The sequence below is a fragment of the Falco cherrug genome, chromosome 6 (assembly GCF_023634085.1).
Source record: "Falco cherrug isolate bFalChe1 chromosome 6, bFalChe1.pri, whole genome shotgun sequence".
Lineage (NCBI taxonomy): Eukaryota > Metazoa > Chordata > Aves > Falconiformes > Falconidae > Falco > Falco cherrug.
Window position 1 is genome coordinate 90,706,293 of NC_073702.1, and position 23,636 is coordinate 90,729,928.

Sequence of the window (23,636 nt, forward strand, 5' to 3'; positions counted from 1 at the left end):
GAATTTGACTGTAAATAATTATGCCAGCACAGAATGGCCAGCTTTAGTAAATACCTAGTGTAGTATCCAAACTGACAGACAGTTGTGACATGTCACAGTAAACAAAACAACAACCACTTTTCTGCAGCGTGCCCTTTCAATTAACTGAAAGCACTGCCAACTGCAGGGCCCATCAAAAAAAATCACTTTTATGAGCGGGGCCCATGCAAATCAACCGTTACAAGCTGCCCTCCAACACAGACACGGCTAAAGGCTAAGTGGTCCAAACAGCCTCTGCTACATCAGAGTCAAAGCCCACTTCACTCCAGTGTGCCCAGTTCACTCCAAAAACTCATTTATTTAAAGGAGCTTTACCAAATTGTATAGGTTTTCCAAATCCCACCACAACAGTCTGCTGTGTGTACAGCTACTCCTGATCTAAGAGGAACTAACAGAAAAGGCTCCTCTGATTCTTCAACATCTCAGAAGAAACTACACACACGTGGTTTTAAACCTGACAACAATACATTCATTTTGCATATTAAAAACCCAATGTATAAAAAGTATACAGTGCAATTCAGGACATCTCATTAATGCTTATGTAAATGTTCATTTTTGTTGCATTTATTATTCTCAGCATAATACCTAAAGACTATTCAATGGGAGTTTGGTATGTAAATGGATCAGATGATCCACTTACACATGGTTCACCAGCTTTTTTGCCCAATAATACCATCCTTTAAAGGCTGTTTTGGGGAAGTCTAGACATATGCACACCAGCACGTGCAGCAAGGTATAGAAGCATGCAATCCATTGCAACAAACCACCTCTGACATTGAGCAAGTTTGCTACTCATTTTATTTTCTATCATCTCTAGGCACCAATGGCAAATCTGACAGGAATGTATCAAAGATACTTGAGAAAACAACAAATCTTGAAACCGAACTCATTTGTATAGGTTTATATTCATGTCTGTTTAGATATATGTGGCATAGAGCATTAAATACGAACTGCCACTGAAGGTCAGATCCTTTACCAAATGTCATCTTAAGATTTAGACTGAACACACTCATTAACAGAAAAGATACCCCTCATTGAACTGATTTTAATTTAATTTGGTTCCGTGCATACCGGTACCACTTCACACATTCTGTTGAAGACTCTGAAAAGTCAAAGTTGACCTTAAACAGCAATTTAGTTTTAAATTCAGTAGTGATCATACCCAATGAGTAAAATAACTTTGTCAAAATAACAGAAGGGACCCTACAAACACTCATCTTACACTGGAACACTAAAAAATTAAAAATGGGAAAAAAAAGAAAAATATGAGGACTTTATTCAGGAAAAAAAATGACTCACTCAGGCAGCAAGGCAAAGAAAGGTCTATCAAAAAATTTTAAAGATGACTGTCAAAAAAACCCTGAAAAAGACCCTATTTTTCATTTGCAAGGATGTTATCATCACTTTGAGCAGCAGATATTGGAAAGTCATTTTGCTCGATGTCTTTATTGTCACCATAAAAGAGCACTGCTGGGTAGCAGAGACATATGAGAAAACATCGGCATCAACGCTGTCTCAGGGCAAACAGAACACGAGGAAGAAACACGAGCTCAGTGATGGAGGGATTCACTACATTTAGTGGGAGAGGGGACTCTAGAAATGAGGAGAAGGAAGGAAATACATTTTTAATTCAAGTGGGAGATTTGCTAGAGTCCTTTGGAAGTTCCGACAAAACACTGTTCTCAAATGCATCCAACGCAGAAAGAACAGTTCAGCTGCTGCAGGTACGTCTATAAGGAGTAGATGACAGACTATGCCCAGCTGTCGCCAGGGAGGAAAGCATTCCTCTTCCCTCTCATCACACACTGAGAACAGTGCAGATCTACTTCCACCTCATCATAGTGGCAGATCAGTATTCCTTGGGAGCCGAGTGTGTATCTTTGAAGGTAAATCTGCCCTAATCTTAATAATTATGCTACTTAGAATAAAGTGGAATGCACAAAGATGTCTACAGATTAAACGAAATGCACCTGAAGTCTTAAAAGAATCATAGGAAAATAGGTTAGAAGGTTACCAGATTGATTCCCTGCCTCCTCTCAACAGATTTATCTAACTTGTTTTTAAAAATCTCCAGCGACAGACATCCCATATACTCCCAGACAATCCATCCTAGTATTCAACTTTCCATTTGCAACTCATTCTTTATGTTTAAATTTCCCTTGCTCATTATTTAAATCTGCTGCTTTACATCACAGCAGACATGTAAACCAGCTTATTCCTTTCCTCTTTGGAGGATTTAAAAAAAAATTAAGATAAACCAACTTATGACTTTGAGTTACCCAGTCTGATATTGTTTTCCATGTCTCAGACACTGAGCAAGGAAGGATTTTGATACATGCGATTCATCTAGAAGTCATTCGAGCCAATGGATGGATTCCCAACTGATCGCCCTCTCAGCAAAATGGAGGAAGATAACCAAGGACAAAGAAACCCATTTGCTCATTTATCAGGACAGGAGAGAACCCTCAGAAACTTTCCTATAGAGGACTGTCAGTCAACTCAACTTCTGACTTGCCTGATTATTCTTTTAACTTTCAGACAAGCAGCTGTGGGAATCAGGCTATTCCCTTTAAGGAAATGCTTCTCATAATCCCTCTCTCCTAATTAGACAGACTCAATATATTAACGTACTTTCCACGAGGTTATGCTTGTACACAGTTTAAAATAACTGAATGCTGCTCTCAGTTGTATTAACTTTGTTGTTACTCTTGCACCCTGTACACACTATCTATTAGTTACTCAAGCCCATTTAAAATCTGTTTTATTTTAATTCTGGCAAAATATTACCTATTCTGGCCACACATTTCAGTTAAGACAATGGAAAGACTCCTATTCTCACAACATTAAAATTCTCAAATGCTGGTGAAAATGATTTCTGAATAAGACATTTCTGCATATGGAAAATACCTCATCAAGGAATGGCAAAACAATTTCAAGCAAAAAGCAGTTGACCTTCATTCCAAAGACAGGTGACACAGACAAGGAGTCAAGAGCTAAAAACAAAACGACGGGAAACAGTTTCTTGCCTCCACATGAGAGATGTGGTTCACAGCTGATATTCAGTACTTCTGGTTCCACCCTTTATCCTAAGCCTCTAAACAAGGCAATGCGTAAAAGTATTATTATTAAAGGACATTACATATTACCCTAACTTGAAGTATCCGCTTACTGCCCCGTGCACACACCCACCTCCCCCCCAGCACCCCCCCCCCCCAAAAAAAAAAAAAAAAAAAAAAAGAAAAAAGAAGAAGAGACAATGATGGAGACTAGATACTGATGTAGCTTTAAGGTCTCTTGCATGTCTTGCACCCTGCTCCTAAACCTATGCAGCCTTGTGTTGCAATGAATCCTGCAAAACTGGCAGATAAAGGGACATTCTGCTTTACACATACGGTCCTGTTCTGGACTGGGACATGGCAGTCTCCTTCCCTCTGACTACAATCCCATTTAAAGGGCAACCTTTTCCTTTCTCTCCAAACCAAGTAAACACTTGATTTCACAGTTTAGGCAGCAGCTCTGACTTTATTGTCAAGGGACTGGTTCACTTTTTCCTGCCTCAAAAAGGGAGATTTTTGGCCATGTTCCAACAAAAATGCAATCAGACATAAGGTCTGGCAAGAAAAGCAATGGCATTTTTAGCTTGCTTAGAGATACAGGATAAAGTTGCTGTCTCAAAAAGATTAAAATCTGCATATGAGATTTTAAAATGACCACAATGCAGAATCTTGAGACGGAAGAGCTGTTTTCAAGTGCATCCTACTAATTAAGAACATGCTATTCCTTGCCAGTTTTATCAAAGGATTTGAAAAGGATTTGCACGAAGGAAACCCAGCTTATCCAACAGTATATGACAGTGCGTGGTAGTGGACAGAGAGTGTGTGATCCCTCCCAAAAAGGGCATCACTGTGAACTTTGGTAGTGGAACACAACATGATATACCGTGAATGAAACTAAATGGAAATTCAAACACTTTGGATTCCAGATACTTTGGAACAAATACCTCATCTGGACACTGGCACAGCATAATACTGGCTAAAAATACAGGCAGTGTTTCACAGGCTTGTTTAGCAAATGAAGCTGTAGTAACAACAAGAGTAAAGTGATGCACAGTCACCTCTACCGATTTAAAACTGCATGGCAACTCAATGGACAGTCTGTCTTACAGTGATAAAAGGGTGTTTTTACGCAGTAACATGTATAAACATCCTTATGTTTCAGGATGCAACATTCATATTAATCAAAGAGACCTGATGTGCACCTGTTACAGAATGTGTATTGATTCAGGTTAATACCTTGGCTCTCAGATCGTGGTCAGAAAATAGAGAAGTATATTTTTCAAAGCAGTAGCTAGATAAGTATAGTTTTTCAATAATAAAGTAGTTAAATATTAATTGCAAATGAAGGTTCTGGTGGTAATCCTGAAAGGACCATAAATCTAATAAGCAATTTCATCTGCAGGTAGGTAAAGAGGAGAATGTTCTGAAGTGACAAGGTTACGCAATTAGTTACAGCCAGCAGGTTCACAGGGGGAAAGTCCTGTTTAACTACCTTGACATCACCCACCTAGTTGACCAAGGGAAGCCAGTAGATGTGGGGGGTTTTTTGGATTTTAGCAAGGCTTTCCATATTGCCTCTCACAGCATCCTCCTGGGCAAAATGTCCAGCACACAGCCAGGCACGTCCGTAACACGCTGGTGAGCAACTGGCTGACGAGTCGGGCCCAAAGAGTTACAGCGAATGGGGTTACAACAGGCTGGCCACCAGTCGCTGGTGGGCTCAGTCCTGGGGCCAGCGCTTTTCATGCTCTCATAAATGATCTGGACACAGGAGTCAAAGGTACATTAAGTCAGTCTGGCGCTGACAGTAAATCAGCAGCAGCTGTGGACTCCCTCGAGGGTAGAGACACCTTACAGGGAGGTCTGGAGAGACCGGAGAGCTGCGTGATCACTGATCATACAAAAGCTAACGAGAGCAGGTGCTGGATCCCGCATCTGGGATGGGGTAGCCCTGCCTATGCAACATGAACTGGGGGGCCGAGAGGCTGGAGAGCAGCCCCGCAGGAGGAGACCTGGGGGTCTGGGCTGACGGCAAGCCGAGTGAGCCAGGAATGTGCCCTGAGGTTCTTCTCCATGAGATTCTTCACCGAGAGGGCAGTTGGCCACTGAACAGGCTCCCCACAGAAGTGGTCATGGCACCAAGCCTGACAGAGTTCAAGGAGCGCTGGGGCGACGCTCTGAGTCCGATGGTTTAGTTTTGGTGTTCTGGGAGGAGCAGGGAGCTGGACTCGACACTCCCTATGGGTCCCTGCCAACTCAAGATACTCTGTGATTCTAATTACCTGCAAAACTACTGGGTTGATTTATGTGCCAGAGTATTTGTATAACAAGGTTTAATTTATTTTATCAAAGCACAATTCAAATTTTCACAAAAAGTCCTTAGGACTTCCTTTGGTCTGTGATGGTTCAGCAGCAGTCACTGGGGGCTCAGGCTCTGCCGCCCTGGGTGCCCCGTTACGCGAAGAAGCCACCGCACAGCTGCTGCTGCCACCTCTGCACAGGCACGGCTTCCTGCCTCTGTGGGGCTCCACAGGCCCCGGTGGGCTTCAGGGCCCAGGCAGCTGGGCATGGCTCTAAGATCTCCTCCCAGCAAAAGTGCTGCAAGTTACACTGAATTTCTCACAGCCCCTTCTCCATCACCAATCTGATCAATACTTCTGAACGAGACAGACTTGGCAAAATCTTATCTGGGGGCCTTCTGACGCCCCCAGCTGGAAGTGGTCACTTTGTCACAGTGTAGAGCATTTTGCTTTCTACTGGATCAATCATTTTAGCAAAAATCAAGTCCTTTTAACACATTATGCATTAAATAAACAAAATAAACAGGTTTGAGATATTAGTTGTCTGAAAAATAAACTTCTGGACACAGCGCTGTAAAACTGCAATCACAAGCCTCACTAAAATTACAATGAAATTAGAAGGGAAGGGAACGTGCAAGGATAGAGAGCAAATAATTGTTCTCACTTCAGAGATGCTCCCTTTCTGGATGCTGTGCATCATCTGATTCTGGGCTGGGAGCAAATATGTCCCCAGAAATCAATTTATTTCTGAAGCCCACATTCCCCCAACAATACTTATACTAGTTCTATGGTTTCCATAGCAACTAATTTATTTCAAATGAAAGAAAAATAGTAAGATAGATGGGAAGCATAAAATGTTTTGTGATAGTGTGGGTGTGTGTAGCACTAACTGTTAATGATCCGCTTTGGAACGAGTTGCAACTTGTCATCTTCAGAAATGGCTTTTCCATTGAGACATAACGTGGGTCCACATGCCTGCATTACTAACACTTTACACTTCACCAAGCAGAAAATTATTACTGATGGATTACCCTGCTTTCAAAGCAAAATCTGCCTTTATCATATTCGAAATAAGTTATCTTCTCTCACCACATTCTGAGTGGTGCTTCTGTTGAAATAATTAAGAACTTTTTTTGGTAGTGTTAAGGTCTTTACCCTTTAGCTTGAAGTTTTGCTGTCGGTCAGCAAGTATCTTGAGTGACATGGATTTAGTAGTGAGCTAATATCACTTCACACCAACCAAGCGGTTGAATACCACCAGTTACATGCTGCAAAGTTACTGTATGTTTGAAAAAGGTGACAACGTCATGAAATATAGGAGATTAAATATTTTTAAATCTCTGTAGCTTCTTAACTTACCACAAGAAAATTATTCTAAGGTGATTCAGTGATTTCATTAAATATCTAGGACACGCAGAATGCATTTCAGCACATATGCTGTTCTTTAAAATATTCCACACTTCCATCAGGAAGCCCTAGTCAGCCAGTCACAGTTCAAGGGCACAGAGAATAGGAATCTATGATGTACAACCAGGATCAAGTTTGCGAGATAAGCATGTGGCAGACAACCTTATTACTTGCAAATTAAGATAGAAGGATTTACAGCATGTATTAGATCTTATTTACTAACAGCCAGAGAAAAGGAAAATACTGAAACACAGACATCTTTTGTCAGTTACTAGTTTTGATTTGATATCTATCAATCAAACTGTTTATCTATCCATCACCTCACTAAAAAGTGAGATGATGCAAAATAACGTTTAGAAATCAGGGTGGAAACAAGATTTGCATTAGTCCAGTCAAAAGCATCAACCTTACTCTATGAATAAGCACAACAATAAAGTGGGTATAAAACTACGAATAGGAAATTTTGTCAGAATATTTTTCCCAGAAGGTACAAATATCACAGGTTAAGACATCTAGGCTAAGTGGGTATTTTATTAATTGAGAGGCACACAAAACGGGATCTTCATTCCATTCACTCTCTGGCCTGTGCCACCGCTCCCCTCCCTTTAATTAATTAATTTACAAGCAGAGTTATACAACTTCCTATTTGTAGTTTTGTCTGAGAAATAACCCCAATGCTTTACTGCCATTTCAGTTACTCAAAAGCATCTTTGAATCAGGTATTATTTGCTCAACAGAGAAAGTAAGGCCCCAATGAAAGGAATGACAGGTTATGTCATGCAGTTGAAACAGAATACCAGACTAATTCCTATTGCTGTAAGACTGACTTAGTAAAAACTGGTTAAATAATTGCAAGCTCGATGCAAAACAGTGGTTGTTATTTAAAGTCCTTGAAATTATTTGTGATGCTTACCTCAATGACTCTTGCTTCAAAATCTTCGTAAGTTTCTGTTGGGAGAAAAACAGGGCATTACATTTCCTTGTATTACTTGTCTACCAGCACAGCTCCCTGTAGGTGGTATAATTTCAAAAGGACATTATTTTTATGTAACTGTAACTTATAAATTAATCTCAGCAATAAGTAGAAAAGAATAATTTGAACAAACATATCTAAAGTGAGCTTTATTAGCTGCTTCCTTTTAAAAAGACCTCATACTTTTCTTTATTTGACTCCATTCAATCTCTTTTAGAATAAGGTCAGTGAAAAACCAGCACATAGTTCTTATTTATAAAGCATGGATTTTTTTTTTCATTTCTTCAGTAAAATCAACTTATGTGAAGAAAACTAGTTTTAAAGAAAATCCAGTTAAATTTCTAATTTCCCAGAAAGTGTAATACTACTTATTATAATTACAATACAGCTCCTGTTATAATTAAGAGATGACAACTGTTAAATATATTCGTTGTACTCTATTAGGGACACCAGCCTCCAACTGCAATCAATTCCTCATCTTTTTAAGTACCATACATGCAGCGAAGTAAGATGGGAACAGTTTCCAAAGACTGTCCAAGCTAAATAACCAGAGTAGCACAAAAGAAGAAAAATAATAATTTTTTTAAAATTTGTCTTGCTTTACCATTTTAAGGGCTCTGTTTGAACATCACACAGAGAGTAGATAAGAGATCCTTCCAACCTCCTGCTTTTCCAAATTATCTTACGAACAAAAGCATTTCAGTATAACATAGAAGACCGGTGTTAATTAAAACATTTAATTCTTATTTTATTTGGTGTAGTTACAGTGAGATTCTGGAGGAAAGCTGAAAACAGTATAATGATGGAGAATGGAGGGCTCATTCCTTCACCAAACATTGCTTTATCGTTTACACGTAACCTCCAAGATGATTACAGATATGAACATGTTGGCACAATTTAGAGATCTGTTAGCCTACAAGAAGTAGGCTTCTCGCTCACAGCAGAGGATATGAATGCCAACAGGCTCCTTCTCTGAAGCCTCCTCAGTTGCAAAGAAACACCGTAAACTTGGAAGAAAAATAATGGTATTTTCAACTGAGAAATACTGTTCTTTCTCTACTCACATTTACAATAAATAAAGGTGTAGTGGAAGAAGATCCCCATAAAAGAATGGCACACATACAGGCACAGTATATCCACAATTTTCATTTATTTTTTAACATATTGGTCAGTTTCAACCAAATCTGTCAGATGTTGAAGGCTAACAACATCCAGCTTTCTACAAACTTCCTGTACCTGTTTTCATTAGAAAATATGAATGCTGCTGAAAGGAAGCTGCAGCATATGCTCAACCTCTGTTTGTTATCAGAGAATAACACCAGAGCAGCAGGAAGGGCTGAACTGCAGAATGTCTGTCAGAACTCACTCTTGCTTAGACACAAGGGAATCCAGCCACACCACAGTCTCAGGACAAAAGGATTTATTGTGTCTGGCGGTTTCAGGTCTATTCCTTCTACCATCTTGACAGTGCTTTGCACACAGCCAGCATCCCAATTCCCCTGAAAAATCATTAATTCTCTGACTAAAAAGATGCTGAAATGACTATGGGGACCTGAAAATCCCCATAACTTTTAACAGATTAAAAGGAAATTAGTGTATACTCATCAGAAACTACTTTTTCTCAAGCACATTTATAATACAAGCTGTCAGTTTCATTTTCCTTTTTTGATTGTAGTACCCTTTCCTCTTTTTGGCAGAACTGGACCTGACTACTACAGCCTCCGCACAGCCAACTTTAACACAAGTGATCAGCATCAGTAGTATCAGCCAAATGCAAAATGAAGGAAAGCACCGGAAGGTGAAATTCATACACGCATAAATGTTGTTTGCAACAGCTGCCACTTCTTTTAGTGGGATGAACTACTTGAAAATATATTCGAATTTAAAACCAACATAGTCTTGTATTCCAAGTATGGAACTAGAACCATGAAGTTTTCTTGACTTTATATTCCACCACTGACTTATGGGGAATTCAGAATAATTCATTAATTTTTCAAATCTTTGATTTTTACAGTTGTAAGATTCAGTGACAGTCTGCCAAGCCCACTCTCACATCACTGCCTTCCACAGAATATTCACTTTCAAGGTAATAAAATGCAATACAGGGAAGTAAATATAGGAAATCTTTCACTTGTATAACACAGTATTATGCTGATATTAAAATAGAATGAATTGCTCTTAAAATTGAAGACAACCAAAAAATACTCTTAAGAGACTGGCAGGCAAGCTCTCCCTAAATTCACAAGGTAAACAATGCATCTCAGGACAGTACAGTAACAGAAGCCACAAAATCATCTGTACCAGCTACCAGAATGGAAAACCTGGAAAGGGAACACAGAAGTAGTAGACAGCTGCAACAGCATAACTCTATGAAGCTGAAAGCTACAAAAATGCCAGCATAACTCCAGTCTACACAGACAAAGGCAGTATATCACGCTGGAAAGACAATGGTCTCCCTCCTGTATGGCTTGGTTCAAAACATGTCCAAAAGGTTAATTAACAGCAAATAGAATGTAACCAGAAAATATTCACAGACAGAAAGAAATTAACAAACAAAGCACCAGGCAGACTGAGGAGCAAAGGTGACTGCAAGACCCAAGTGTGATTTCATGCACGTAATTTTCCATTCATGTTGGCTTGCTACAATGTATGTTCCAAGATCCACGCTTGCACTGAGGGAACATATTCTCGACAAAGGGAGCTGCGGAAACATGACCAAGCTTAATGCTTGGAATAACTGCGACAAGTCTGAAACAACAGTGCTAGGAAACATCAACTGTCTTCGCTCATCTTACCACAAAGCCTACAGACAACACGCATACAAGCATCACCAAGTGCTTCCCGAGAAAAATTCAGCTGAATATGAGTAAGAACTCATTTTCATTAGTTGAGAAGGATTAGGCTTCGAAATATTAAACAAAGCTACTACAGAATTTCTAGTGGTCTGAAGAACAGCACTGTAAAAAAAGGTAAGGAACTCTAGTTTCACTTTGATATTTAACAAGGCAGTAAGTAAATAAATAACTTCTATTAGCTACATTCAAACTACATCATCTTTAACCAATTTCATTATTTGAACTAGAAAATAAAAGCCTGATTTATCCCATAGGATCCTTCAAGAAACTATAAAACAACCTGTGACTATATTTCATACTCAAGACAATATTGAACACAGAAAAATATTTCCATACTTCATGACTCCTGTAACAGTCCACAAGGTAATACAGTACTCCGTAATACAGTGTAACATCGTACTGTCTGTAGCTTAATACAATAGTGTAACAGCTACATTAAACTAAGCAGTGATTTAATAAATGTCACTTGTGTTAATAGAACTTGTTAGCTGCCTTGCTTCATGTATGGGCATGTAACAGAAGTATAAAATCAATTTTCAGTCACAGGAAAAGTCTGGATCTCACTTTCTATGAGCCCCTTATCAGAAAGGCTAAATAAGACCAAGACAGATAATCGGTTTTCTTACCTCCATTAGGACCTGGCTCAGGAGGATCCAGAAGGACACCTCCCCAGCATTTCCCACTCCATCCTCCCTCTCTCTTAACTTTTATTTTTCTCTTCTTCTCCCATGTATCTCTCTGCTGAACAATTTCAGACTGAATTCTGTCTCGTTCTTCTTTTTTTCGTTGGGTAACTGCCTGGACTCTCCCACTTTGTATCACAGGAGCGTTGAGACCAGGCCAGAGGAAACCAGAACGTCCTTAAAATTAACAGAGAAAAATCATGGTTTATGCCAAATTGGAACCGAAACTCTGCACGCTGGAAAAATGCAATCCAGTGGAAGGTTTTCACATATTTCTAGTGTGGTTTATGATACAGAATTTATATTTAGAATCCAAGAATAACACTGAACAATCTTATCAGGATTTTTTTTTAAAAGACAAAAATATCTCAAGGAGTTCTGACACCAGAGACATTAACAGCAATTTTTCAATTTATTAAATCAAGAAATATGATACGCAAAAAGCTCAAGACATTTCTTCAGCCCCTGATTTGTGAATCTACCTTCACCAATCTCCTGGCCTCTATTGAGATTCTTCCTTAGCTTCTTCTTCCTTCTCTTTCCTCTTCCTTTCTTTACTCCCACACCAGTCTCTGCCAAAGCTCCTTTCCATAGCTCATCAGCTGTCACTGAAATAAAAAAGCTTTCATAAGTAATGTACAAGCACAGCTTACATTGGAAACTAAAGCTGAAGAAAAAAACCACAAACCCAAACCACCACAAACTGGAAATGTTAACCCTTGCTTAATCTCTGCTGGGATTTAAGATGTAGGATTACTGCCTTGCTAAGAGAGCCATTACATGGTGTGTGTACGTACCTGGTGCAGAGATGTGCTCTCCTCCTGATGACTGCAATCAGACAGGCATGCAGGCAGGTGCATGGTTTTTAAAAGGATTTTCAAAATTGACTTAAAGGCAGACATCCCTAACCAGTACGGTATTAATTCCCAAGTCATTAAAAGAAAATTACTCATTAGTAACTCAGAGCAGCAGTACCTGTAAGTACTTATCCAAGGACAAATACCAGTGACAGTCAACTTGAATCACCCCTAAAAACCCAAGGGTCAGCCTGCTTTGAAAAGCCACAACCCCCCCGAGAAGTTAACCAACAATGTACATGTAGATGTATGTGTGCTGTTCTTGTGTTCTGGCAACACGCAAGGCCCCTTCTTGCCTGTGTAACTGCGAAGGGACGTAAGGAAGAAGGACTGCTGGACGCTTCCAGCAGCCTTGCCACCCAGCCCGGGCTCAGGCTTCGCTGCCTCGCTCAGCGGCTGCGCGTGGGACGTCCGCTCTCGTACAAAGTTTCACCCACCACCCGAAAGCATGACTTGCGTATTTAGTAGTTAACTTCAAACTACTGTTTGCCCAGCTGATGGAAACATAGGATGTCCTCACAACTGAGACGAAACCAAACTACACCAAAACAAAACTGAGGATGTGAAGAAGACACCACAGCCGATACTTCATGCGGTGAGGCCAGACAAGAAGGCTAGCCCCACGGAACACACAAGCGTCACCACTGCCATATTTGCAGATTGAGGCTATTATGTGTTTCACCTAGGGCCAATGTTACTATGGCAGTTTAAATCTCTTGTCTTCACTGATTAGAAACTGATTTTATTCATTTAAAGTAGACAAAAAGTCAGTTAACACTTTTAACCAGGGGAATTAAAGTAACTATACTCAAATGGCCAGTTTCCCATCAGCGATTCACACTGGTTTGATCCATGCACGTGGGAGACCCTGTCCCACAGGCTGCAAAGGCACTGGAACCGGGGGAGCTCTGCCTGCTGACAGCAGCGGGGCACAGGAGCTAGCCAGGGTTTCTTCAGCTACCACCAAGGGCCCACGTTTATTTTTGTATCAAATAATTTTATACATTGTCAAGGTGGCTCTTCCAAAGGTAAGGCACCCATCTTTTCACTCAAAAATCCTTTTCAAAGTAGGATGCATAACCGTGACTTTTTTGAGAAGTGCAATCCCGACCTGGGTAATCAAAGCTCAGTACGCTAGAAAGCAAGCACACGGGGAAGGGGACAGGACACTGCAAGCCCAGGAAGCTACAAAGTAGTATTCCCTCAAGATGGGCAAGGGCAGAATGGCCTAGAAAGTCACTACATACCCAAATAACATATTGTACGAATAGTTTGACAAGCCAAAATATATAATACAGATTTCAGCTGTGTTACAGACAAGTGGAAATTGCATGTTATAGACAAGTAGAAATGCCCATGGATAGCAGCAACGCTTATCACACTTACACACCGTGAGGCAAGAATTGTATTTGCTTCTGAGTAGGCTTTAGTCCCTGTAAAAAAGAAACTTCTATCTGAAATTACGCTCTCTTTTCTGGACATTCAAATGAATCCTAATGTCCAGAGGTTTATGGTTAAAAAAATTTCCAAACAGTAATTGTATCAAATGGCTTGAAATCAGTGTCTGAACTATCAGCCACTAAAAAATTCTGAGCTGATTATAATCAACTGATGCATGTAGTTGTGTCCTAAATAAAATAAAAAAACATGCCAAACCAACCCAAAACCTTCAGTCTCACAGAACTCTCTAAACAGAAAAACTTCACTGCTGACTCAGCATGTTACTTTCAATAAAAGCCAAACTGTGAGAGGTACTAGACTGTCTGACAAGTAGTGAATATTACCCTAAGATAACACTGCCTTAAAGTTTAGTATACACAACGGCTGGTGGTAAGCAGGTAATGCATGATGCAGCTTTTCACGTTCTCAAGTGGACTACAGGACTGTTGCACGAATTGGAAGGTGGATGATCAATCACGTTAAGCTTCTTAGCTTATTCAGAAGACACTTTGTAACGGGCAATTTCTTTTTTATTATTATTTTTATGATAATCTTGCTAGCCTGGAAACATGGAATTATAATAAAGATATTTACATTTTCCTTTGCAAGGTTATTTTCCAGCTGGAACAGTTCCCCAATCTCCTGCAGTTTGTGTGGCCTCACAAAGGCTCACAGCAGCTACAAAGGAGGCTGCAGAGGGGCAGCAATGAGCGTTTGAGAGACAAAAACAGGGAGTTCTCGAGCTGACAATACACTCCAAAAAACCCTCAGCACTTTGAGCGGTATTCCAAATATCTGTATGATAAGATCACCTAATAGAGGAAAGTAGCAAAAGTCATGGAGCAAGGAGATTGTTTTGTACCAAAGGAGACCAGTCAATGCTAACGGATCCAGAGAGATGATGTCAGCCTGAGTCAAGTTTTGGCCTCAAGCACTGCACAAATATTGACAAAATTAGAACCAGATGAAAACATCACATTTAGTACCAAAGTGCAGTTCATCTAATCAGTCTATAATAATATCATGTGTTTGGAAAGCAGCTGAATTTAATGAAACACATCAGAAGCCTGCAGGCTACAGGGCTGAGAGTTCTTTATAAGATGGCAGATACCACGCTGATTTTTAGACAAAGTGACAAGAATGGAATATGGAAGGGATAGGCTGCAGTCAAGAAGATTACAATGGTGGCGATATTGCTTACAACAGACAGACAACACAGCAACGAAGAAAACAAAAATCTGACCATAAGAAAGGTCAACCTGGCTTGGCAGCAAAGCATCAATATGATGGGAGAGCACATACACAGGCAGGACAAATGTCTTTCAGTGGAGGAAATAACCCCAGACAGAAATAAGAATCACTGTACTGCTTTTCACATTTCAGAAATGGTCTGCAATGAAGACAGTGTGGTAAGTATGCAGTCTTGTAGTGATTTGTGGTCTTACGTTTATTTTGCCTTTGTAAAATGTAACACTGCATACATTCCATCAGAGCTAAAATAGACCCAGTTATAAAAGCGACCAGACATTTCCAGTCAGTTACCAAAAAGCACATAGCTACTAATTGAAAAAACTACTAGAAAATATGTCATATATAAGATTTTACTTTATGGCCTAGAAAAAGATCCACTGTTGAATTTTGCTGAAAGCATGCTTTATGCAAGCTGATCACTAACAACCACTAATAACAAATTTGTATGACAACACTCCATTTTGCTTAATCTACCTAAAAAATGTTTGTAATTTTTTGAAAAGGATTTGATTTTGTGTCTTTTTATACTATCCCTGAATTTCAGGAACCAGGTAGCCCTAGTGCTTGCTTCAGAGGAAGATGGATATTAGACCACATCTCAGTGACTCGCAACTATTACCAAAAAGACTTGCTGTAAACCACATCAAAAAACAGTATCCTAGATCCTGATAAACTGAGATTAAAAGCAGATTTCTTTGCATTCTGCAAGTTGAACTCCCAGCTTGCTTAGAATACAAACTACACAAAGACAAATAGCATTAAGTTGGAAAACTGAAAGGAGTAAAAGGAGAAGAATCAACTTTGTAAAACAGCTAAGTAGGCTCACTTCTTCCACATCAAAAAATTTAAGGAAAAATTGCTTTTATGACAAATAGTCATGGGGCAGCACAGAAGCAGAGACCCAAAGATAGTAATATTAATGATATAACTAAAAGACTAATGAACATGTTATAATAAACATGCTTCTTTCAATGTACTGCCACCCACTAATGCAGTTACAATCCTGAATATTACCTTAAGGAACGTAGTTCTTTTTGGTCACTAACGTTCTTTTCCAGGTTTCAGCCTGGAGTATGTACTTTTATTAGCAGATTAATTCTAAAAAGGTATGGTATTTCACCCCTTTCCTTCTCCAGGCACCAATGGTTTTGCCACCATCTCCAAAGAAAAACAGGACTGCGAAAAAATATTTCACACACAAAACCAGAAAGAGCATGTGCAAAGGGAATGTGCTGCTTACATATTCTATTACAAATTGCATGACAAATTACAGTCTAGACTCAGCCGTTTAATGACTGCAAGGACACATTTTTTCTTGAAGGCAGGTCAAAGGCTCAAAAATCAAGTCCTCTAGGAACTAAGCCTCACAAACCTCACTACACTGCAGTGCAGAGAGCATTTCCCTGACCTTGTCTTCTCTGACAAACACATACTTCCTCATCTACAGAAAAGAGAACGCACTCTTGTCAGATCATTTACATGGGTTCAAAAGCGGCCAGAAAAACTCATAAAAGAGAAAGCTATCCAGAGCTATAAACCAAAAAAACTCCATGTCACAAATCACTGAAGGTTGTGAAGTTTTTCTATGGAAGCATCCCTACATGTTCATCCAATTCTTACTTTCTTCCAATAGCATCAGCTGCTGTTGGAGGCAGGATACTCACTTAGCAGGACATTTGGTATTATAAGGCAAGGTTTTCTCACATTCTAGAGTCAATTTTTAATTAATTCCTCTAAGACACTACTGTAAGGTATAGTTTTCATACTGAGTATCTGTTGGTTTTGAAAGATATTTCTGAAAAAACAGTATGGATGCACTAAGTTCTTGGCAAACACGCATTTCTATCACCTCACCACAAGCAGAAGCACTGAGGACTGACTGAGAATAGGCCAAGCGCTAAACAGGTATGAAAATCAAATGACGGGCCTGCCCTCAGAGATGGTCGCTAGGTATAGCTGAAATAGGATCAGCACAGGGAGAACAGTATGTCACTTCTGTTTGTACAACTTTGCCTCTTAGATTCCAGTTGTAGAACAAGACATCACCGTATAAGTTGTAAAAAACAACCCATACCTACTCCGGTTCTCTGATACGGCTGTACTTTTCAAAGTCTACTGTATGGCTAACATTTTAAGGATGCGCATCTCTGGTAAGAACTATGCAACTGTATATTAGGCAGTGAAAAGTCTGTTCATGTCCCAGACAGCTTATAAACAAATTCTTCACTACTGAGAATTGCATTTCAGTATTTGTTCTGTACAGGCAAAGCCTTGAGAGTGAGGTCGTCCTGTCAGTGTTCATGAACAATTATTTAGAACATCCTTCTAAAGCAGAATGTGTTGAGAGTTCAGAAAGGTGAAGTTAATCTTTGTCACACTTTGATTATATAGCTAGCATCTAATACTGATATTAAGGTGAACACAGTTATCCACTCAGTGTTAAATTACACAAGTTCTCTGTGACAACTACACTGCCAATAAATTGCTATCCTGTCAAATAAGAATTTTTAACATGGGCACAGACATGATGAAACTAAATTATTAAGCAATCTCATTACTGAGGTACAGGCAGAAGTGGATTATTCCGATTAAATTGGGTTGTATGATCTCTACAAAAAAAGACAACCACAACCCTGTCTCATCAGAGCCAACTAGAACAGTCTGCAGGATTTCTGAACATTAGGCTTTCCTCATAAGAAGACAGATTTCTTCAGAAGCCTGCAAAGCCCAACAGCAGTTTTGTTTTGCTTTTTTTAAAAATTCTTGATGGGTTTTTAGAAGCATTGGCTTTTAACCTGTTGTTCTGTTATTTTTTATAATTTTGATAATAAATAACAAAATTTTAGCATTCTTTTACCAATTTAACCAAAAATAATTAACAAGGCTCCAAAGCCAGAGAACTATGGCCAGATGTTTCCTCCATTTGTAAAACAGAAGAGCAACGAGTAAGATGCTGTTCTGAAATCTTACCGAAACGCTTACAGTTTTGGTAAAGCTGCACATACAGTAACATCACAGCCACTTTTTGGTAGAACTGGTTGATGCATAAACCTGCTGGTTCCGGTGACATGTACCATTAAACAAATCCTCAGTCACATGCCAGGGTGCTGCATCACTGTAAAATTGAAAGTGTTGTACTTTGTTTAAGCTGCATTTGCTGGTGATCTCAGAAAATTAATCACACTAACACAATCCTTGTAAGTCAAGCATGTTTCCATTATGGCAAATAATTACAATTTACAATTAAAATTTTTTTAGGAACCAGTGTTTAAATCATGTCAATCTACAAAACCTCCCAGTAAGGTGCCTCTATGTATTAAGTTTGGCATTTTGGGTTCCACTCACAATTTCCATGCTAAACAAGGGGTGTTTTAAAATAACTTCATGGCTACTACACCATCACCAGATAGCCAGAATCCATTACTGAAGAGCCAGATAAATATGCCAATTCAGGAAAAAAGTTATTCAGACAAATTAGTGAATACAAATACTCTGCACACCGAGCTTGTTGCCAAGTGGCCATCAGAACTCTTCACCCTGAAAGCAATGCCTCTTTTCTTCTGACAGGTTGTGGGCAGCATTTCAGCTGGGTGTCTCTTGTAAAAATTCTGCAACGGTACATTCAACATGTAGTTGTTCACAGTATTTCAACAGTGAAAGTGGCACTAGACATTAAGGTGACACAGCAAGTGCACTGTTCAGCATATTAAAGGAACCTCACCATGGTGAGGATGTACTTCAGAGACAGCACAGGCCCCAGTGCTGCAGCACCTGAAGGAGAACGATGTTCCCTACCTGCGCACAGTGCACTGTCATGGTGGGAAGTTCCTCATCTGGACTTCTGAAGCACTTTTTCTCCTGCTAGGCTCAGTAATCTTGAGAACAGTAGGTACCTCTCTCTAATTCCTGAGATTCTCATCTTAAGCTTTAACTAGATACAAAGACAGCGTGAAAAATTCACAATTTGCAGTCTTAAGCACGTACATGGTTTATCTTCCATTAGTTTTCCTCTCTCCTTGTAGAACTATAGCTTCCTGAAGCTTCAATTTTGATCATAAAATTAGCCAAACCCCCCCAGACTATTTCTGATTGCCTATAGTTTTATGAAGAAATGAGGCAGCATATGGACAGCATTAAACATAAAGAACAAGCTAGACAAAGGCACTGAAATAATGTATAAAATTATTCAAAGAATTACCTGAGAACAAAGAAAAAAACCCAAAAAACCATGACTCCCAAAACACCCAATCCACTCCCCTCACTAGAGCTAAATTCACTAAATTTGAAAATGTATTACTGCTTCTACTCTAGCGTCACCTTGTACGTTTTAGTGATGTTCCACTCCCCACCTTGAATACTGTACAAGGAGTGAAATAAACCAGAATCAGAGATTGACAGAAAAATTTACATAAGGGACTTCAGGAGGTCTTTGATCTAATCCTGCACCCAAAGCAGAGCCAGCCTCAAAGCCAAATTCAACTTCAAGATTGAGGATGGACAGACTTGCTCAGTCATCCTTTGAATAGCTCTAGTAATAGAAATTCCACAATCTCTCTGGACCCCTACCCTGGCCCAGCGTTAGTTTTTCATTGTGAGGGCGGTCTTTTTCCTACTCTGTAACCAGAATTTCCCTTGATCCAACTTGTGTTCCCTGCCCTTCGCTGTTTGCCTATACCTCTCAGAGCAGTGTGCCTTGGTCTTCTTTAGAAACATCAAATAATTTAGGTTTGAAGTGACCACAGGATTTCACTGACTCCAGCTCTACCTAGCTTAAGCACGGCCACTTCCAGCTGGCTCAGAAGCACCTCATGATAGAAAAACTAAGACATCAATTAGCTAAATAAATCTTATTTATGCACCTGAAGAAGCAAATTGATTTACATCTACAATGAGGTTGCCAAGAGACCATTTGCACAAAAAAACCCTAGCCTAGAATTCCTGTAACAGAACTGGGAAGAGAATAATATTTTCTGAGCCACCCCATGTAAGAAGAAAAAAATTCCTTTCCATGTTAGGAAAGCAAAGAATAAAAACCAGTGCCTTCACTCTCAAAATTTCTGAGCCAAGGTGAGAAAAATACCCTAAACCCAGGTCCATAATAAAAACTTCAATACTTCCAGTGGCAACATATGCTAGAACAGCATTTCAGTCCCAAATTCCAGGTCCCCTATTGAGGCATCTATTCCCTAATAAGGCCAGTAAGCTACATATATAAACTGCAGCTTACAGAACAAAACCGCAGCAGAAAATCCATTTAAGCTGAAAATTGATAGCAACAGTTAAAAGGCTATTTTCATGTAAATTAGGCCTACAGAGGCAAACATCACAATGAAGTAGAAACAAAAAAAACCAAGAACCATTATAAGTTAGAAACTTCAGATTTTTAATGAACTCTATCCATCAATAAGACTGGAAGTACAAGAGCAACAAAAGCAGCTTTCTTTTTTTACTCCTTTGCAAGCACATTATGAAATTGAACATTTCAAATAACTGAGCATAAAGGTTTTTTTAATCTATCAGTCAACAACAAATGATCAGGTCATTAAGGGACCCCAAGTTAGAAACAGATTAAGAGAAACCTTTGGTTTTGATACAAACTAACAGTTAGAATTCTTAATTCATATTAATACTAAATCTATTTTGATTTAAAAGAATCTTCCTTAAAGGAGTCAAGGCCATCCGCTAATATGAATTTGCCAGCTGTATTAAAAATACACACAAAATAACGACTGTGGAATGACTTGCAAATAGCGTTTGTATTTAGCTATCCCACAGCCAGCATGGCTGGATTAACGTGTCATATTTTACACACACTACATGACCAGATCATTTTCACATTTTAAGTCGGTACAAGAGAAATCTGAACTTCAAGTCAATTATAGCCTATTTCATGTGACTGCTCAATATGGGATGGAAAGAACAAACTGCTAGGGGCGATAGCTGCCAGCATAACGGGCACTAGATTCAGCAACTGCCAGGAAGAGTTTGCGAGGGGAGTGATGTAGATGCAGCTGACACAGGACAGGAGAGGGAAGGCAAAGGAAGTGACGGTGATGGTTACACCCAAAGGAAAAGATCCCTTGGCTTAATTCAGTAGTTAAGATGCTTATCTGGTATCTGGACACTCAAATGCTACTTGACTTGAAGGACTTCAGGCTTGGTCTCCCATTTTCTGCAAGAATGTGTTTCTCTTTTTTCACAAATTCCATTCCAAAACCCCACCCTGCAAAAAACACCTTTCTGTTTCCAGCCACCACCCCAACTGTACTGAAAAGATTCCTACCTAGGACAGAGACTGGCACAGAGCAGGCTACATGAACTACTCTATCTAGGATTTGGCAATGGACTGCAATTTAAATCACTTAGGTCAGGAAAAGGAGTGCTCAACTGTATTTTTACATCTGGGCCTTACAACGTCTTACCTTTTCACAGTCTTACAAAATGTGCCTAACAACAATATCCATAACTACAAAGCATTTAAGATAAAGGTGACAGGCAAAAGTGTATGCAGAGCAGCCGTCTTCAGACCAAAACCTGCAACTCATTTCAGTGGCTGAACGTGAATCAAATGCGAAGCAAATTATTCAGACGGCACTTTCAATTACACACATTAACTTTTATATAATTACACGGAACACCTACTTCCAAAACAACAGAAATGAACTGTCCAGAACAAAGACAGAGTCTTCCTTTATATCCCTTTAGAATCTTCAACTGAACTCGCATACTGTTCAAAAACTGTCAACTCAGCCCATACCATCAATTATTCCTGACAAGCTATGTTTCTAATACAGTATTTTCCTGTTAGTTTTAAAAGTGGAAGTCTTTAATTTTAAGACTTGCTTAGCCTGTTTAAAGGCACATACGTAAACTATTTAACTCCTTTAACAGGTTGAATCCTTTCCACCACAATTCAAAAGGGAATATTGTGCAGATGATAATACAAGTAGGCTTATTTATGAGAGAAAAACAAACAATGGCATACTAACATTGGATGGATTACTTATAACATGCAAGCTTCTAAAGCAGTTTTGTGAAAACCAGTGTTCACTCCAAATGAGAACCCATCCTTGCTACTGCCTTCCTCTCGGGACTGAGCCGTCTGCCGCAGTGTGCCATCACTGCTTCCGTGTGCCATCACCGCTTCCTGACTCCCTGTCTTAAGCCCAGTCAGTCCACAAGCAGAAAAGCATGGATCCATAAGAAATGAGATCTAAGTGCTGGACTGCTCTCAAGTTCCTTAACCGACCTTGCTCAAAACATTGTTTTCTTCAACTGCAAAAGACACCCCTCACAGTCTAAATGGAAGCGTACGATGCGTATCTGATACTGAGTTCTGCTGAAAGAGAAGAAAAACTTCCCCCCACCATGTCATGCCTCAAATAACAGGGCAGCATTAGCAAAATACATGTTTCTCTTTGCAACTCTGCCTCAACTGTCTTAAGCTGTCATCTTCTGGGGATATCGCTTGTTGGCTCTACAGGGCCTTCACACAAACCCAGGAAGTAGTGAAGGATATAAAGCATTCAGTCTAGGCAGCCCACTACCGAGCCACTCAGAACTAATTCGGACAGCAGGTGGTACCTGACTGCAGAACTGCAAGAATCTGGACATTGAAAATGTCTGAGAAAGACAAGGACTACTGCGAGACCGTACAGAGGAACGTGAGGCCATGTACGAGATTAGCACCATGGGACGCACATACATGGTTTTATATAAACTTCACAGACTAAAAATTAGAACTGCGCATATTTGAAATGTTTCCACTGAAAACTTAAGCTCACTTCTACTTCACACTGCTAGCTGGATTTCCACAATAGTGAAACAGGGGGAAGAAAAAATCATGTACTAACAAACTTCCTGGCTTCTGTTTGGTTTTGCAGATACAAGACTGAAGCTCCAGCAGCTACCTGCTTATTCACAGAAGTTTAATATTAATCTTTTAAAAAATGTGAAAGTTCTTATTATGTGGATCGCAGGATAGAACATCTTTAGGTATCTGCAAATCTGGTGGCAGCAAAAGATGTCTATAATCTGTTACTGCCATAGCACAGCACAGAAACAAATCTATTGCATTATGATATTACAACAAAACCTCTGGAGCTGGAAAACATTATTCTGAAAGATGCATTCATACTACACAGGCACAGCAAATAACTCCGCTTAACTGCAAACCTTGAGGACACTTTCACAGTGCACTTTGCACATTGCAGTTTGCAATTTTACATTTTTAAAACTACCAATTTATCACAACGTCAGCAGGAAGTTGCAGACATGGGATTTTCAGGTTAGTCACAATTCAGATCCTGAATAAATCCAGTTACAAATCCAGCCATTAACAGACTAAAAACTTGCTAGCTTAAACAAAGAACCCAAAACTGATGTAAAGTATCCTGCGAAACATCTGAGAAATTGTATTTTTTTTCCTTTATAACATCTTATTAAAAACCCAAGATCTTAACTTAGTTAACAGATGCTGTTGTAAATGCTACTATCTTTTAAAGGTTGCTTTGATTATTAAAGCTTTCATTTGCAATTTTTTTTTTAAATAATAAGTATTACAAAGCTGGCCTTAGTGCCAGCAAATGGATACGGAGAACAGAGATTTCAGCAAGGTCTGCAAACTGAACATCATTGGCCTGGTTCATTTCCTCACGACAAATGAAAGCCAGAGGCCAAGTACCTTCACAAAAGTTATATCACATAGTAACAAATCAAAATCCAGTAAAATAGCTCCCCCTTGCCCCCCCCCCCCCCCCCCTTAAGTACAATTAC

At 39.5% G+C, this 23,636-nt stretch overlaps 1 protein-coding gene across 1 annotated transcript in view; it reads right to left on the bottom strand.

The window, feature by feature from the left end:
• The window catches only part of MRPS5 (mitochondrial ribosomal protein S5), a 59,625-nt gene that overhangs the window by 25,888 nt on the left and 10,101 nt on the right, over positions 1-23,636 (bottom strand). The window contains exons 3-5 of the mRNA XM_055714244.1: positions 11,796-11,921; positions 11,257-11,490; positions 7,716-7,750 (exon numbers count right to left, since the gene is read on the bottom strand). Of these exons, the coding sequence (XP_055570219.1) occupies positions 7,716-7,750; positions 11,257-11,490; positions 11,796-11,921 (395 nt within the window). The remainder of the gene's footprint in view (positions 1-7,715; positions 7,751-11,256; positions 11,491-11,795; positions 11,922-23,636) is intronic.